The sequence below is a fragment of the Centruroides vittatus genome, unplaced genomic scaffold (assembly GCF_030686945.1).
Source record: "Centruroides vittatus isolate TY-2023 unplaced genomic scaffold, ASM3068694v2 contig_461, whole genome shotgun sequence".
In the NCBI taxonomy this organism is placed as follows: domain Eukaryota; kingdom Metazoa; phylum Arthropoda; class Arachnida; order Scorpiones; family Buthidae; genus Centruroides; species Centruroides vittatus.
In genome coordinates this window covers 1372041-1391739 of record NW_027122257.1, presented here as the reverse complement: position 1 = coordinate 1391739, position 19699 = coordinate 1372041, and the positions used below count along the sequence as shown (strand labels likewise).

The window sequence follows — 19699 nt, the reverse complement described above, 5'->3', positions numbered from 1 at the left end:
TAACTAGAAAAATGAATAAAATAATATAACGGATAAAAATTCTTAAAACCATTCACAGATGGCGCTATGGGTTTTTGTCCCATTTTTTCCAAAACAAGCAAGCCATTCATTCAATTCACACGTAGTAATTTGTGCCAGGGAACCTTATTTTTAGGGAATTCCCTGAAGAGAAATATTCAGTAATTTCATTCAAGGTTCTCGCGAGATCGTAGTACAATGACGCAAATAAAACGGAAATTTTCAGTAGATTTTCACGTATATATTCCCCAATTTTTCAAATTATCTGCCACGAAATACGCGAAAAAAAACGTCAACGTAATATTCGTAATAACTACTTAAATTCGTGACGTCGAGTTACGCTAAAACTGGCGTTAGTCACTAGGATGTGAATAAATTCATTAGCGCAAAACCCGACGTTACGCGCGTAACACATTACCAAAAATGTGGTCACGTTACTGATTCACCTTCGAAAGACTTGTAGCGAGCGTAACTCTAAAAACTTGTCGTTTTATTAAAAACATACATATATATATATATTTACAAATTCAAAAGATTTTTCTCACCTACCACAATTTAACACCCACGTTTATATGGGAAGGAACAGCCAGTCACCAGAACTAGGTCAAGAACTCGTACTAGTTATGAGCCACGTGATTCCTACGTGGCGTCATGCAGTCTATCGGCACGTGTGCCAATCACGTGACCGATGACACTTTTAAATATTCCGAATCGGCTGGCGTTGCGTCACCAGGCCGACGCCAAATGGGCCCGATGACCCAAAAATCTTTTTTTCTTCTTTCTTTTTTTTTTGTTTCTTTTTTTGTTTTCGCAAATCTCGCGGTATCGCGCGTAACGCCCCTAAAACGGCGGGAATGGCGCGAGATAAATTCGAAGAATTTCCGCGAGTGTCTCGAGGATGCTTTAAAAAATATATATATATAATCGAATTTTTTCCTTCCTCTTCTGGGTAGGGAACGTGACGTTTGGCAAAAATTCCAATCCCTGGGAGGGTCGACGATATTGAAATTTCTGATTTTTTCAAAAATATTTTAAAAGTCTGGCCACCTGTTTTTCATACCGAGCCAACTTTTTCTTGTATGTACAGGTATATCTTCAAGGTCAAAACGAGTTTCCCGCGCTCTAGTCTGACCATAGGACTCACTGAGGGTCACAATTTACATAACAGAAAAATTTTCAAAATTCGCTTCTCGCGCTCTCCAATCGTCCAAACCATCCTTTCCAAAAACACTAATTAATAGTTAATCGCCCGCCAAATTGTTATATTTTACTATCTGTGACGTCACGCAGGCCTTCCCCCTTCCTTTTCGTGCTCGATAATTGAAACAGCAAACACGTGATTCGATCTACTACGCCAAAAATCGAAACGATATAACGTAACAATACTAATACCGTAACTATTATAATAATATAAATCTCTTTCCCGTGACGTAACAATACCGTTCAACACGCGAAAACTCGATTAGTTGTAAACGAAATTTTTGTACCGTAATAATAATAAATTAATCATCGAATTAGATATGTAATCGATTACTTGTGACATCATAATAGAATTAATTTGAATTTTTACGTAACAATAGAATTGTCCTCAATGAAAAATCGAGTGTTAATTTTTTTCTTCCTTTTCTTTCTTCTGTATAAAAAAAATACTCAATTGTTTGATCACTGGTGTGACTTTTTTTCAAATACGAAAAAATGTCAACGAGATAAAATAGATCACACTTGTTAGTCTCTAATAACAACAAACTAACCCTAAGTGATCCATTGTGATATCACAATAGAATATGCAACGTAGAAACAAAAGAAAGACCTTCTAAAAAGTAATATCTAACACTACACAAACACTAGATTTTATTATTAAAAATGGATAAAACTAAATCACACTCCTCAAATTTACGCGAGAAAAAGTTTCTAAAACGCCACCTCCAACTTCCATTGTTCTTTGAATGTCTCATTTGGCGCCTTATTTATAACGCTTTTCACTTCAAATTTATTCTAAAATAATAATCATCACCCTCTTAACTATCAATAAATCTCGCGTGATGTCATAAAAATTTCGTAAATCTCGCGCCATCCAGAGTTCAACACGGCATTAAAATCGTCACAATAGATCGATACACGGTTAATTGTTTCCAGTCAGCGATATTGTGACGTAATAATAGTTTGATAACTCTTCTCTTTATGCGTAACAATGAGATTAAAACAAAACAATAATAAATCTGCTTAAACATCGTGACGTAATAATAAAACGAAGATGCACAATACATTTTTTTGTTTTTTTTTAAATAAAATGCAGAAATTATCGCCTGGCTTTTTGTACGACAAATACTTAAGTTTAGTGGAAACAACACGTAGTATTGTTTCCGTCGGGGCGCGTTTAAAACATTTTATATCCGATTTTTTCGTCCGACGTCACACCGAATTAAAACATATTGAAGTGTTCTCGAATGCACAAAAATCTTCCAATGACGTCATCACCTCAAGGACAGGCCTAGAATTTTCGTTCGCATTAAACTACGTCTTTAATAAATCCACAGAAAAAAAATATGAAATCGATTTTATTTTAAAAATTCAACGCAAAAAATCGAAAAAATTCCCATACGAAACCGACAAATAATCGATTCGTGACGTAATAATCGCGATTAAATTCTCTTCTTCCAATTAATTTCGTAGTTAAGTAATTATAACACGTGAAAGTGAATTCTTCGCATTTTTTTTTTTGTATTAAAATAGAAAATTTTAGAGTAGTTTAAACAGAAGAAACAGCAGCACAATCGAAGCTGTTTGAGCAGAAATCGAACTTTAAACATACAAATGGGACGCGTTTAAAATCGATTTTATGTATTTTGGAACCTTTTCGATACTGCCAAACCAAAATTTTAAGTAAATTAATCGATAATCGATTATAAAAACGATTTTCTTGCAGCTTACATAACCAATTCCGTAGAACGAATTAAGTGAGAAATACGCGACAAGATGGCCTTAAAATTAAATTAAACGGGATATATCCGATTCGACTGTGGATAAAATCGAATCGAACCCTTTCGACCTGACGACAGAGTAATTTTTTAATATTTTTTTTAGAGGTTGGGAGCAATTAATCGATTAAAATCGACTGGATAATCTAGTGGAATAAGCGGGAGAGAAGCAACGCCACGATCCTAGTTTATGCCATTTAATCGGACACGTGACCGTCTCCGAATTGTTAGCTACTGTTAAGACGAATGCAAATGAATTAATCGAGCGATAAATCGATTATCGAAACCATCAAAATGGCGGAAAGACAGCAGACGACGTTCGTTTATGGCGGGAAACCCGACAACCATCTTTCGACCTTTATAATCGAAACGAATAAACAAACGTGAAGACAATTACATCGATTTAAACAGTGTCAAAGGTTAATTTTCTTTGTTGGGTAAACTTTAACACAGTTTAGGACACCGAATAACCCTTTAATCGGCGGAAATCGAAGACGATAGGAAACGTTCCTAACCCTAAAGTCGGGACCAGTGTTTTAAGCGGTTTATGGCACCAGACATTACGATTCTATGCCCCTTATCGGTATAACAATGCCTTAAAAAACTTACCAAAATTTTCAAGATGGAACACTTTCGGGGGTAGAACGATTCGTGGATAAGCGATCCACGTTGAACGTCAACAGAAACTAGAACTGCGCAGTTGCTAAATCGAGTTTCCTGGAGGGGAGGAGATACCAAAAGTGGCGAAGTGCGGACGAGGCAACAATCGATTTTTTTCTTAAATAATCGATCGCTTAATAATAATTATTTTTATTATTAAATTCTAATTATAATAAGCTAATAGCTTGGCCATTCTATTATTAAACTATTTTTTAATATAAATTATATATATTTATTTAGGAAAAAAAAACAATACTAGTTAAAATTAGCTTCGTTTTGTTAAAGTTTACGCCATTTTTCGTTTAAATTTTAAAAAAATAATCGATTTCGGAATGAAATTAATCGATTTATCGACACGCGTTCGTTGTGACGTTTTAATTGTTTAAACATCGCCATCGTTTGATTGTTACGTCACTGGAGATCAAAATTAATCCATTTCTTAATTGTTTGAAACGGATTAAGTATTGTTACGAGCCTGTGACGTCGGTAATTAAAATTTATTTACTTTTTTTTTAGCATTTTGAATGAATTTTAACGTGTTTTTTAAGATTCTATTCCATATTATTCTTTTAAAAATGTTAAAAATCGAGTTAAAAATTATTTTAACGCGATTATTAATCGATTAATAACTTGATGAGTTAAAATTAAGATTAAAATTCTGTTAATAATTAGTTTATTTTAAGAAATTACAAGCTTCTATGCATCTAACAACAATAAAGCCCTATTGAACCTTTAATATTAATTAAAATAATAAAAATAAATGCATATAAACTTTAAGAATACGTTAAATAATTTATTTTTAAAATAAAAATTCAAAAAATACTCTTCTAAATCTGTTTATTGTTAACTTCAAGCATGGCTTGTGACATCACAATTTTTTTTTATATTTTATTAAATTAACATTTAAAAAATGCAAATATTTTAAATGCAAAATAATAATAATTTAACAATAATAATTTCTTACAATTTAACAATTAATATAAAACAATTTTTTACGTATAAATGTATACACAATAATCGGATTGATACTTAGAATTTACAATTAAAAATATTTACTTTAATTTACTGATAACAGCACAGATTTAAATCTACAATTAATTTAAATTTATAGAATAATTTTAAACTCAAACTTAAATTTTTTAACCCGATTTATATTAAATATGACATCACACAAAGTCCAATTATGACGCGACAAATAATTCAGAAAAAAAATTTTCTTCCATTATTACGTCACAAATCATTTTTAAAAAAGTCTCAATTATGACGTAACAATGTTGCCGTTTTGTTTAAAAAATTTTATAACAAAGAATTCCAATTTCATTCGTTTAGAAAATTTTTTTTGTCTTTTAAAAAGCAATTTTTAAGCTTGTAATTTAATTTTTACGTGAAGAGCACCCCCTAAAAAGAAATTTTTGGGGCCATCTCCAAAAATTCGGGTTGTTCCATATCTTAAAATTAAAACCTGCGAGTTAGAAATTGGAGGGAGAGAGGAAACAAATTTAAAAAAAAAAATAAATAAAAAATACAGAGCAATTTAAGAAGTTAACACAATTGAAACTTGATAATCCCGAACCACCTCTTTTCGGTGCCATCACCAGATTGCTATAATTAAGAGGGCGTATATCCTGAACAGAAACCTTAAACAACATTAAGAAATAATTAAGAAAAAAAAAGTGACGATAAAATAATTAAATTTAAGCATTTTATCCCATCTCCGCCCCTTTAAATTTACGACTTATTCGCAAATTTAAAGGTTTTTAAAGCGTTAAAACACATTTTAAGCCATTAAACACGCCTCGAACCAATAAAAAGAAATCAATTTTGGTAACAGTAAACTGAACTACGACTCAAAAAATCTCAACTATTTTCTAGTATTAACGATCTCGTCGGGGTACGAAATTAAAATCGGCGAAAATTTCGACTTTTAATGGCATTTGCAACACGAGGAACCTTCAGGAGGAAGATTAATTAACCGAAGACAGTAATTGGAATATAGTTAATTAGTTAATTAACTAGTTAAAAGATTTAATGTTAATAAACAACACAAATAACGCATCCAATAATTCATAAACCAGGTTGATAACATTACCCGGAAGTTCAGAAAAAGCAATAATATACATGAAAAAAATTGCTTCGACTGAAAGGAGTAAAAAAGAAATTAAATAAATAAATAAATAACAAACGTTTCCTATTCTAGAGGCTAATTAAGTGCACTAAACGATGAGGTAATTATATTAACACAACTGGAAAAAGTTACGCAAAAACTCACCCCCTCCCCACCGCACTAATGTCGAGTGTTAATTTTATTTTATTTATTTATTTTTTTTCTAAAGGGGGAGACTTTTAGTTCGGAGCGGATTTAAAAACAGGATCGATAAGATAACAGGGCAAGGATATTTCGTAAATTTGGAATTATAAACTCACCTGGTAGAGGGATGGGATCGAAAAACAATAGTAGAGTTCGATGCTCCGACAAACAGCTTTGGAGTCATAATGGAAAGAGCAAGAGTGAACGCAGCACAGGTCCACCCTCCAGTTTGTTCGATGCCTTGTCGACCCTGTCTCTGATTGGCTGGCCATGTCAAATATTAACATAGCTGGCATTCCACAAATGCTTGGGAACTGGTAGTAGAAACGAGACCGGCTGACTTTCTGAATGAAGTCCGAACCGCTACTTTTACACAATAATGCCCCGCATTCCGCTTCTAAAAAGCTGTTTGTTTTTTATTTTTATTTTTTTTCCTTTTAGAATTTCTGCACTTTTTCGCCCTCCACCCGATTACAGAAGCATCTTCGCAGTGTTTTAACGCTTTAAAAGTACATGGAAATTAACACATGCGCTCACAAAATTGCACTTCGAGGCTCCTACCACGTTTATTTCCGCCTAAAAAATCGTAAATAAATAGATTTCCAGCTATTATTACACGATTTGGGAAACTTTTACTTTCTCGAATTTCCCTAATTCTAAACGAAAAATCCCTACAGTTAAAAAATACAGGCGTGATATTAGCCCATTCTCTTTATTTAATAATTAAATAATACACGTTTTAATTGCTTATATAATATAAATTATCCGTTTAATTTTAAAATATTAATTTAAAAAATATCACTAAATTTAATACTGCATTCTAAACGATTTTTAGATTTAAAAAAAAAAAATTACTAACTGAAAACAATTTCATTGCTAAAATATGCATTTTTTTACAGTAAAAATACCGACTAAACTAGCGGCGATTTTAGCTAAAAAATTCTAACAAAAACATTTAATTTCATTAAAAAAGTCCAGCGTCATCTAATGACGATTCTTTAATCCTTTATACAGAGAAACAATTAAGCTTTTTAAATATATTTAAATAAATCGAGTCATTTTTTAAATATCTAAATACTTTACCACAAAAAAAATCACGTGTAAAATAATTAACGCGAACACAAATTGGTCGTTTAAAATAATATATATATATATATGTATATACGTTCTGTAAAATGCTTTAAACCGCAACTAAGTACACACACAGATTATGGTATCAAAATTTCTCATTACGAAACATAAAAATAATAATTACACCCAATAAACGTGTCGAAGAGAACGGGGAGATCCAACTGTCGAGGAATGCTTAGAGTCCACCTGTTTTATAAGAAAAGAGGGGAAAGAACAAAAAAATTCCCCCGTGTTTCGTAGTCTACGGGTCCACATATTTACACTTTGACAGAGCAAAGTCCTCTCTCTCTCGTTCCGCAGAGGCAATGCACAAAACGACAATACAACTATCATTTCCGGCAGCGGCAGGTTCACAACCGTCGACCTTGGGGGAGGACACAGCACAGAGGGAAATAACCCGTCGTAGGTAAAAGGGTTTTTAACCCAGACCCACGTCCAACGCCATCATTATCAGGAAACCCAAGACGGATGACCAAGACGCTAACTTTGTATTGCCACTGGAAGAAAAGAAAGATTTCTCGTCATTTCAGTCATTCTGCATCTTAAGGGGGAAGAAAATAAGATTTCTTAATTGGATAATGCTCTAAACTCGAAAAATTCCGGCTGTAAACGCCCCAACAATCGAGATTCTAAATACATTCCACGCCATTTTGGCTGCCTCTTTATGTTTATATATATATAAAACGTTAGCTATCCAAGAGTATTTGAATTTTTTCGTCGCATTTATCTCTTTAAGAGTGTCCTACTTTTAACCCCCACATCGTATCGTGACGCGTGAATAAAGAACCGAGTACATGATGTTCCACATACAGGTATAATCGGCGATCTTGCTAACGTCAGAAACCCTAAAAATATATTATCTCCAGCTTCTTACCCTCATAAATTGTTGGGGAGCGATTAGATGCGCGTGCATCCTCCCACGCCCCACTAAAATTCTTCTATATAAGGCTCTCATTCTATATATAAACACGATTCTATTTCGGCATTCGTCCTGTTTATTACTCCAGGTGATGCGAGGGGAGCGGGGTCAATTGTCGAAGCTTTTTCTTTCCCTTTTTTCCTGGAACGGGGAAGGAGGGGAAGCCGATGGAATCGTCTGGTTACGCGTTCTCCCATCCCACACTCGGAGGTTCTCACGCTCCGACCTCCAAACACACACGCGCGCACACAAAAAAATACCCCCGCCCGACTTCGAAAGTCGCCGAAGATGTAGGTTAGAAAGCCACGATCCAAAAATACACGCGTAACGTGTTACTTACGATATTTGCGCTTCCGGTATGATGTCGTCTATCACTACATATATCATGGCACCCGCTGCAAATGCTAGAGCGTACGGTAACGCTGGTTCTACCAGCGTAACACCTATAGCGCCGATTACACCCGCTACGGGTTCTACTAATCCGCTGAGCTGGCCGAACCTGTAATGAGTACAATAGTTACTAACGGACAGACAGTCAAAACGAATTCGGAGAAAACCGTAACAAACAAAACACACTCACCAGAAACTCTTCCACGAAGAAACACCAACCGCTCTTAGGGGTAAACTAACGGCCAATCCTTCGGGAAAATTCTGAATTCCTATTCCTATCGCCAAGTTTCTGTAAATAAATCAAAAAAAACATCTAAACAAATTAATTTTTTAATAAATTTTTAGATTGGTGACGTCACGTTCGAAATATTTTTTTAATCGTAGTGGGCGTTGCGGTCGCAATGGCGCCGCCCATGAGTAAGAGGTTTGGGCGTTAGCCGAAAAATTACGCACATTTTTTCGCGTTTACTACAAAAGTGAAAGTTCTGATAGTAAATAAGGGTTAAAACGTGTCAAAAAGTGTATTTTTGTAAAAATATTCCAAAGTTTTATGTAGTTATAAACTCAAAAAATGCTTATTAGAAGTTCACGACCACGTGTCTACCAAGTGTTACAGCTAATCATCAAATTTTAATGGCCCGGATGGGAGATTTTCTCAACACGCCTAACGGAATCTTGCATCGAAATCTTGGAAATGAAACAATATTTCCTCGTGTAGGAAGGAGAAATATTCAACAAGATACACACAATTTAGGGCCTTTACTGATACAAAACCAATCGTTCTTTACAGCAAAAGCTAATTATTTCACAACAATAAATCACACTTTGAACTACAATGTGAACCTACGATATCTAATAAACTTCTCGAAGGTGTGAATGTTCATACATAGAAAATAAACTATTAAACTTATATATGATTATCAAATGATGAGGTAATTACAAGAAAACAATCCACATTGCTGCATATATATACATAAAATCAATGCAAAGAGAAACAGATTTATACACACTTATCATTCTCTTTTAAAATATTGACTTTAAATGCTGTGTATAGTTTCTACAGCATGTAATTCATACAAATTCTTATGTGAAATACAATAACGCATTGAGAAATGAAAACCGAATCAAATTTGGCAGCAACATAGCTTTATATTACGATCTAGTAACACTCGAACAAACCATGTACCAAAGTAACTTATGTTAAGAATACACGAAGCATAGTATTTGAAGATCTTAATTTGAAATTAAGAATACAATATACCGTATGTATTTTAGAAACAAATTTCTCTCTCCAGGTATTATTTCTTTTAGAGCTATTCACAGTTTTGTTCAATGCATTAAAAAAATATTTGTATACTGCAATGTAAGGATTTGGCAGACTGAGTTAACACCTAAACACTTACAATTTTTATCAAATTTAAGCAATACATTCATCTAAATAGTCAAATATTTTTCTTAGAAACATCAAATTAATAATACAGCCTAATGTATAGCAAAGTTTGAAGGAATAACATTAATACTTTTATATAATTTTGTTTTCTATGACTTTAAAAATGTAATAATATTTTAGAAAGGTTCTTTGACTACTTAATTATAAAAAAATTCCAATTTGATAAGCTGTATGAAACTAATGCAAAACAATTCAACTTCATTAAAATTACAAAAACAATTAAAAATTGAATTGCTCTCTTCTAGAAAGGAAACTTGGCCAAAAGTTTTACTTTAGAAAACGATATTATTTTGAATAGTAAAATTTAAATAACGCATGAAAGAATACTACAATAAATATATTTACAATATCTGATTACAAATGTTGTAAGAACAGCAGTTCTGCAATGCCAAGTTTAGTCAATACTCAGCTAGACTTAGTGTTTGTATCAACGGACACATCACCAGGATACTTTCAAAATAAGACAACCAAATGAGTAAATGTGATCAGTTTAAAAATACCCGTTTTCAAAATATATTAACAAAATATTTCATAAATAATTGCTAATAATGACAAACAATAAGGAATCTGATTATAAGATTATAAATTGTGTATATATGTATCTTTTATTAGGTGGCTTCTTGGCCATGGTTGTTTCAAAAGCTTGTCAATGCAACCATCAAGCCAGTGTCAAAAGGCCCATTGCCCTTTGGTTTCAATTTTTGGACACACACACAGGCAGAAACAAAACTTGAGTAAATGGGAAGTGTGACTTGAGTGACATTTTCATGGTAATGGAAGTCCATGGGCAATCACACCAGGAGGCTTGCCGGATTAGCACGAACATACTGTAATAAAGAATTAGTTGGTCGGCAGAAATTCAAACTTTCATTTGATTTGTAATCTTCAAATTCAAAGTAATTACTTTTGTTATATTACATGAATTTTGGAATTCATTTCTAAAGATTATTTAAATAATTTAATAAAAAAAGCAATACTAAATTTTAATATGAAACTGCCTTAGGATACATTAAGAATATGAATAATTATTTCATTTTAAAGGTGCATTTTTATTTCTTTTTTAAATCCTCCTTCTACAGATATTAAGATAACCCTTTACTCACATTCACAGATTTGTTTGTTGCAATAGCAGAATATTAAATCAAAATAAGTTGGCAAATTTAAGCATAGTAAGATCATTGATACTAAACAGGCCAGTTCCAGTACTTCAAAGACAGTATTTTTCCTGGCCTTTTCATATATAATAATGTCTAGATAGAGTGAGAGTACTGAAAACATCTGATCAGTAGCAGCTCAGAGAAGTATAAGTGAAAAAAAAATTCTGCAAGGAAACAGAAGGGCCTATATCAAAATAGAATGGAGAACCAATCTCAAAACAAATCATTTGTCTGTGATTATTTCAGACAGATCCTAGCTGTGGATGTTCATACCAAGTATCTCAGCTGTTAGGACCAGAAAGATTGGACGGACAGCCTAGTGGATATATGATGATCAGTACTGGGAAGTTAAGAAGTGGAAAAATGTTACAAGGTCCAATGAATCCCAATTCATACTGATGGCACAATCCTGAGCATTTACAGGACGAAATGGAACAAGTAGTTTGCAATGTGCCTGTGTTGGCAACAAATTTACCAACTGTACAATACCATTACATTAGCATAAACTATATTTTCTCAGAAACACTTCAACTCTTCATCAAAACTCTTACAAATTCAGGCTGAAAACCAAAAGCAGATATCTCCAATGGACTCTAATTCCAGGTACAGCAATTAAATAGAGTTCTTATTGGATCTTGTAGCCTTACTGCCCAAGCTCAACTCTCCTCCTTTCTTTGATCTTTACTCCATTTTTTTCTTTGCCATAAGGGAACTCTGAACAGTCAAAAGTTTGAGTCACACATACTCCAAATATAAATATTCCCAGAAACAGATATCACCATTTTCTCACATCTGGTAAATTCCAACAGCCAATACTATTAATCTTTCTGACACCATTAAACTAATGACACAGTGTGACAAACAACCGGACAATTTAGATTTCAAAAATTCCCTACAATCCATCAAATTATGCCTGATAAACAAGTTAATAAATGATAATTATGACTCTTAGTATATTCATACATCAAATGCCTTTTGTCTTCATTTTAGATAATCAATTAAACTGTTGGTTCAAACAACAGTTGGTACAGACTTATATACTAACCTATTTGTATGATTATTTGACAATTAAACTTAGCAACATGCAAAAGACCAGTAAACATTTTGACAACAACATTGTTGTCCTCTTCAGCTAATTTTAATTCTATAGCCCTTTCAACCAATACATAATACCATTAACAATTTTACTTTTCCACAATCTCCCTTATTTTTTACATTATTATATAAAAAATATGATTAAAATATCCAAAATTAACATATATGAACTATATTTTACACACAATTCTTCAAAATCTTCCACAAAATATATTCTTTTTTTAAAATCCTTTTTATAGGATTTAAACCCATGCATCTATTGACAATAGAATAGAATACATTACTATTTGGTCATCTTACCAACATAGATTACAGGGATATTTCTTATTTATACATTATTTGACCTGTTTATTTAGGACGTTGTTGATTCTCCACACTTAAAAAAAAATTCCAGACTTGTAGCCACCTCAGTTGTTCTATTGCCATAACTATTCATGGTCAATTTGTTTGTAGTTCCATCTACCAGATCCATTTCTTGATCTTAGGTTTGGAGATTGTTCATACTCTGTATTGGCAAATGCTCCAAAATATATGTCTAGTCTGCCTGCCTCGTGAATAAAAAATCTTCAAACACTATCAGCCTGATTCTCTCATTATTCCAATAAAGTTAGAACAACTTCTCGCACATTTAATAAAGTTAGATTAGATACAGACCTTTACCATCTGCATTCTTACAGGAAAGGCCAGTTTACGAGAACAAGCTGATGATCTATAGGTTTGTTTGATTTTTTCCTCTCGACTCCTCCAGCACTTAAGGATGGCCACCCAAATTTTGGTGGACATTGAGCTAATACGTAGATGGCATGTTAGAATCACACTAAGACACAAACATCTTAGTATTGACTAGAAACATGACAGCTGAGGAATTATAATTGACTTGAGAATCACTTTAATAGGACTTCACTGAACAGTTTTACAGGTATATATGTACGAAATTTATCTTGTATATTCTATCATTTATTTACATTCATTGTTTTAATTTGATACATTAATCTATTAAAACCTATAATTGGGATTTTAAAATGCATTTATTTAACAGTTATTTTTGACTTTCTGCCCCATGAGTACCAAGAGGACAATTATCAGGCCCACAATGGGAGTTGTCTGGGTGGAGGGACAGACCACCCCTGAAAAATTTCCAAAGTTTTTGGCCCAACAGGATTCATTCCTTGGTTCCCCAGAGCTGTAGGCCAAAATCTCGACCACTTGGCCTGTCAAACAACAATGTTTAACAGACAAGAAAAAAAAATTGATTTCTAAGATACAAAATCCATTTTATTAAAAATAAAAAGGATTATATAAAACAAAAAATTTACTTATGAGGAGTAGATTTGTTGATATCATCAGTCAGTTTCGCATGTATCAAAAAATTTCTGTTGGGTTAAAACATTTGGTATGCTTTTACTGGGCCAATTCAAGTTTGGAAAGTGTTTGTGTCACATTATCATCCAGTTCAGAAGATTTAATTTTGTATTTGGGATTTAGGCACAACTTGCCTTCACACCAATGCCTTTCCATCACTATCATAAAACAATTTGCTTTGTCCTTAAATATAACACCCTAGCTGTGTGAATGGCCAACTTTTAATGGGGAAGAAACAGATCAGAGGTATGTTTTTGCTTCTCAAAAGACGAATCTATCATTATTGTTTGATTAATTTATAATTTTGGACCTAGTTTACTGTAGAATTAAATAGGCCATCTATAATAAAAAATTAGATCGTTTACATTCTTGAAATGCAGGACATTTAACCACAACAAAAAAAATTTATATGTTAATGATATAAAAAATATAAATGTACTAGGGTATATGAGTGCTGGCTGGCCCGATGCAATTTTGAGTTGAGCACCCTGTTACTTTTTTTTTAATATAATTAAAATTTAGAAATTAAAAACTCAATACAGACATTTTTATTAAAAATACTAGCAGATAAGCCCGGTGTTGCTCAGGCAAAAAGTAACGATAGCGAAGATTAAGATTATTACATTATAGCCAATCATACCTATTTTCACAGAATATCCCCCTGCTTCCAGACTAATTAGAGAATTTTTAAATGGTCTAAAAATATGTCCGATTTCCCGCAAAAATGCAAAAAACTGCATCAGTGCCTGTAAATCTTGCACGCCGCTTTCTCCTAACATTTCCATTGTTACTCAACACTTCCATTGTTAACACTCCCATTCTTAACACTTTCATTGTTAACACTTCCCTCGTGGGAAAGTGTTAACAATGGAAATGTATTTATTAAAAAATAAAAAAACATTATGATTTATTTTTCTACATAGCTTCCTGCTATAAAAATACATTTTTCCCAGCAAGAAGGAAGGTTTCTTATTCCAGTATCGTAGAATGAAGTTGGTTGCATCAGGAGCCAATTGCACACAAATTCCTCCACTCCTGCATCATCTTCGAATCACTGCCCTCCTACAGCTTCTTTAAGCGACCCAAACAAATGAAAATCACAGGGCGATAGGTCCGGGCTGTAGGGAGGATGATCAAGTGCAGTCCAGTGCATTTTGTTAAGTTTTGGGCCTGTTAGAGCTGCAGTATGGGGCCTGGCATTGTCATGGAGGAGAATGACATCTTGATCACTTGACAGCTTCCATAACTTATTCTGACCTTCTCTGCAGTTTTGCAAACTCCGATTCGTCTCTCCTCTTCAATAATGTCTCGAACCGCTCGAATGTTTTCACTTGTGATGCTGGTCTGAGGACAGCGATAGTGTTTCTGATTTTCCACTCGTGTCCGTCCCTCCTTGAACTTTTTATGCCAGGCAAATACATGAGTCCTTGACAGTATTTGATCCCCAAACTGTGCAGTCAATCTGCAAAAAATTTCTGTCGTGTTGACACCTTCACGAGCAAGAAATTGTATGACTATGCATTGCACAACAGAGGGGTGTACCTGTTGCTCCGACATCGTGAGCACTACTGACGAATTGGTTGAAAGTACGAAACGGCCAGCGTTCCCCACTCCTAATGACCCTACCGATTCAGACTAGACACGCGGGCCCTGTACTGCCAACCTTAGTTGCTCAGGAACAAAAATCCCAATTATATTTGATTCACCCTCATATATATACACACACATGTATGATTTTAGACATTGCAACAAAAAATTTTTTACATTTTACATATTGGGGCAGATAAGAGTCTAAAATAAAAGAGCAACTCCATTGTAAGACTGTTTATTCCCCAAATTTTTAAATTAATTTAAACAATATTAGGATTTACAAATAATGCATGCAATCAGTTCCACAAAAAAATGCCCAGATCTCACTTCACTATAGACAACTTGTGACAGTCAGATGGCTGAGTGTTAAGATGACGGCCTATGATTCTAGGGACCTGGAATCAAATCTGGATGTGTGGAAAATCCCCAGAAATTTTTTTGGAGTGGTCCATCAGAATATGACAAGCCCTTTCCCTCACCTCTTGGCCAGTCTATTGTGGACTTAACAAAATCCCTATAGGGCCTGCTAAATAAAAAAACCGGCCCTCTTAGTGCCCACAGGCATTAAGTTAACAAAAAAAAAACAAAAAACAAATACTAAACCAAATGATAGCGAAAAATAGCCCGATTAATTATGGGAATCTACTTTAGCAAAAAATAGCCTGATTAATTACACAATTGTTCAGTTTAGTATTAATACATTGGGCTTTGGAGGTTTATATATATATATAAAAAGTATTAAAAGTCACGATATTTATTATAATAGATTTAGATATATCTACATTTAATAAACATTACTTTAAAATTATTTTATTTTTTCTAGTTATTTCAGCACCCCTCAATGAAGGCACTCTAACATAACATTGCCTGCTTACCACATTAAACCGACACTGACCATATCTTCCATTAACAAACACATCAATCTTACAAATCACATTTAGTAATAATTTAATAATATTCAAGGAAGGAAAACCATAGTCCCTTCACCATAGCCTTAGAATTTGGTTACCATTAGAGAATTTTATTTAAATGACAGGCATTAATTTCATCAATTAGAGAATGTCATAACATATAAAATGATATTTAAGTTACATATGTATATGTTGATAATAAAAAGATCAAAAGAAAAGATTATTTCTAAACAATAATGATCATTACCAAAACCCATCTCAAAAATATCTTAATTGGCAATTTCTCATTTCAGCCTAGAGTCTGTGTTTGTAAATATCATTTCTTTTGCATGACGTCATAAATTTTATGAGTAAAGCTTATTATTTGTAAGATTCATTAATTGTAGATCCAGGGAAAAAAGGAATTATCCATCTACAAGGATTAATCTATGAAGTTAGTGAAAATAATGTCAACGGACTTGACATTTTATTTCAAATTAAATCAAAATCACATTATTTTGATACATACTCTAACCTGACGTGTTGATGTGCAATTAAATTCACATCATGCTACCTCTAATGTACTGTACATTCATTAATCTGGGCGATAGCTTGTGCAATAGATCTTCCAACTCGTACCAAGATGTGATTAAAAACTGCAGTAATATTTACATTTTTATTTGATAACATTTTTCTGCCATAAAAATTGTTGTTAAAATGATTAATCCTACATTATACACAATGAATAAATGGATCTGTCTATCTATTGATAGATTACTCTTCTTTATTTATAAATCATCATATTTTAAAGATAATTAAAATTTACAATTAATTTTATTATTATGATTTTATTATTAATTACAGTCACTCCACTTAATGTTAAATGTAAACATTCAATTCTACAGAAAAATCTGCCTTTAAAGTTGTAGTAATTTTACCTGTGGATTGAGAATATGGTGAAATCTAACAACTGCATTATATAAATTAATTTTATCGTCAAATTATATTATTATAAATGTGCAATGACAATCGCAAAGCACACAAAAAGGAACCAACAATCACTGTTACAACTTTATTTTTTAATTTTTATTTTAATTAAACATATTTATTTTAAAATATAACAAAAACATTTTACTCTACTTACAAAGCAAGAAATGATATTACGTTCCTGCAAAATTTATTTATTAATTTAGTAAATTTTCAATATATAATTGTTATTTTTTAACATAATATTAGCAAAAGTTTCTTTTTAAGAAGCACAAAAGAAAAATATTCAATCACATTCAATAACATTAATGAAGGTAAGACATTTGTTAGACAAATACACTTATTACACTTGAATATGTTGAAAACTCAAGTACATTTATTGCACTTAGGTTGGTTACGCACAAATACAATACAAATCTTTGTTGTTTTTATAACAAAAAAATAAACTGAATACAATAATATAGAGCAATACACAACACAAACAACTGACTACCAACTCACATTCTTCCCTTGTCATGATCAAACTGTCACAGTTAAGTGTAAAAAGAAAACAGAAGGAACAAACTAGTAAGATACAATTTCACATACAATTTCAAATGCACTAGAATAATAAACCACATGTGCAAACTTAACATATTAAAACACACAATTCTAACCTCAAAACAATATTTAAATAAATACAATTACTATAATTTTACATTGATAATCAAGAGGTGCTTAAAAGTCAATTTAAAAACATACAGGTTGAATAATAATGTGGGTTATCCGGCAATATAAATAATTGTAATCTCCCTTCTGTGATATTATTTGCAATAGTTTGAAGTAGTTTTGTTTTAATTTTTTTTCTTCTCCAATTGCTACATTTTACAAAAAATCTATGCATTTAGCACAATACACTCACATATATTAATATTAAATTTATAGTTAAAGTTTGCTTATGAAATAGTGACTGAATCCAAATCCTTTTTATGGTAGTAAATTTACAAAAAAAAAAAAAAAAAAATGCATATTTGCATTATGCAATGTGTATAAAGAAATGTGGTGCACTCAAAATGAATCTATATCTTGTGGCCTATCACAGTAAACAGTTTGACGATCCCGATTTAAACTTTTTCAGTGTATAATTCAGAGTGGCAATTACTTTATTTACTTCTTATTTAGCTCACATCTGGTAATACAGTGAAACCTCGCTTAACGAGCATAATTCATTCCCGAGTCTTACTTGTAATGCAAAACGCTCATTAAGCAAAACAATTTTTTCCATATAAAATACGATAATGCATTCCACGCCGAAAAATATACTCAAATATTTTATGTATAATGTTTATTCAAAGAAAATTATACAATAAACATTGTTAAGGAGAGTGAATCATCATCTTTTCTTCTAGTGCGGAATGAACCAACCTGAAATGTGAATTCAATTTGAAGAAAAAAAAAAGAAAAAAAAATCACAGATAATATGTTTGATAAACACACAAAATGATATACTAAATTCTTGGGCTATGTAAAAGCTATACTTAAATAATAGAAATTAATTAATCTGACTAGAGGTAGGCAGTTATGATTCCATCTATTAAATTTAATAATTATAAATAGTAAATTTTTAATTCAGACGTTTCTAAAATTTAATTTGGAATTGGTCATTAAATTTAATACAAGATGGCAGCATAAGTGCCTACTTCTAGTCAAATTAATTATTTCTAATATTTAATTATAGCCTTTATGTATCCCAAGAATTTGGCATATCGTTTGGTGTGTTTATTATATAATGGGCTATGGTTGTTGTTGTTTATATGTAATATGTGTTGGAAAAATGTGTGATCACAAGCGACACTAAGATGCTAGCTGAACGAGTGCTAGATGGAGAATGCGCACAATCTGGGACTTAGCTCTCTCCTAGCCACTTGTTATGCAAAAACTCGCTTGTTAAGTGAGTCATTTTATCACAATTTATTTTGCTCGTTATGCAAAACACTCGTTGCAAGGTTACTCTGTATAATCAATTATTACTATTGAGAGCCATGCTGGCTACATCACCACTCTAGACTCATCAAATATGGGTGGCACACTAAACATCAAGTATACTATGAATATTGTCATTATCACCATTTTTCCATTTAATTCTTTTTGAGGTTATTAGCAGCCATTTTTATTTTCAACAAGTAATACAAATTAGGCAGTTCTTCATCATTCAGGATTTTTCAGTTTCACTTCTTCGTAATTACATCTACAACAAACTGCTGGTAAAAATAAAACAAAAAAGAGGGGGGCAAAAATGAAATGTTTGAGATAAGATCTTCTAAACTGCATGTCAGAAAGCATTCTGATATGCCAGGCATACAATTGTGACAGTTATGTAAAGATTTTGTTTCCCTTCTAATAATTTTTTGTAGAGTTATATGTCCTCACAGATTATGTGCACAAAATTATGTTAATTATTTAGTCAATTTTTGTGAATTTAAAAAAATGTCCCCTATAATCAGCTGTATTCATTTGACAACTTAATATCATTTTGCTATTTAACAGTTTGGGCTTTTATTTTGTAATACAAAACTGTATCAATAAGTAAATATAGTATCTACAAAATTCTCTATCAATAGAAGACAATAAATGTCCAAAACAAGAATTTTGTGAATTATATAATACGAAATCACACTTATGACAAAATAGCTGGTTAATGATGAAAAGCATCATTGTTCAGCAGTCAAAAACAATCTGCTGAAAGATGGTTTTTACCCCTAAGAAGTTTTATCATAGAGAGGAT

The 19699-nt window shown here is 32.4% G+C and overlaps 1 protein-coding gene across 1 annotated transcript in view; it reads right to left on the bottom strand.

Moving 5' to 3' along the window:
• Positions 1-4476: 4476 nt before the first annotated feature.
• Positions 4477-19699, bottom strand: part of Zip48C (Zinc/iron regulated transporter-related protein 48C) — a 40801-nt gene continuing 25578 nt past the window's right edge. The window contains exons 7-9 of the mRNA XM_067273146.1: positions 8595-8693; positions 8355-8513; positions 4477-7592 (exon numbers count right to left, since the gene is read on the bottom strand). Coding sequence (XP_067129247.1) covers positions 7514-7592; positions 8355-8513; positions 8595-8693 — 337 coding nt within the window. The 3' untranslated portion in view covers positions 4477-7513. The remainder of the gene's footprint in view (positions 7593-8354; positions 8514-8594; positions 8694-19699) is intronic.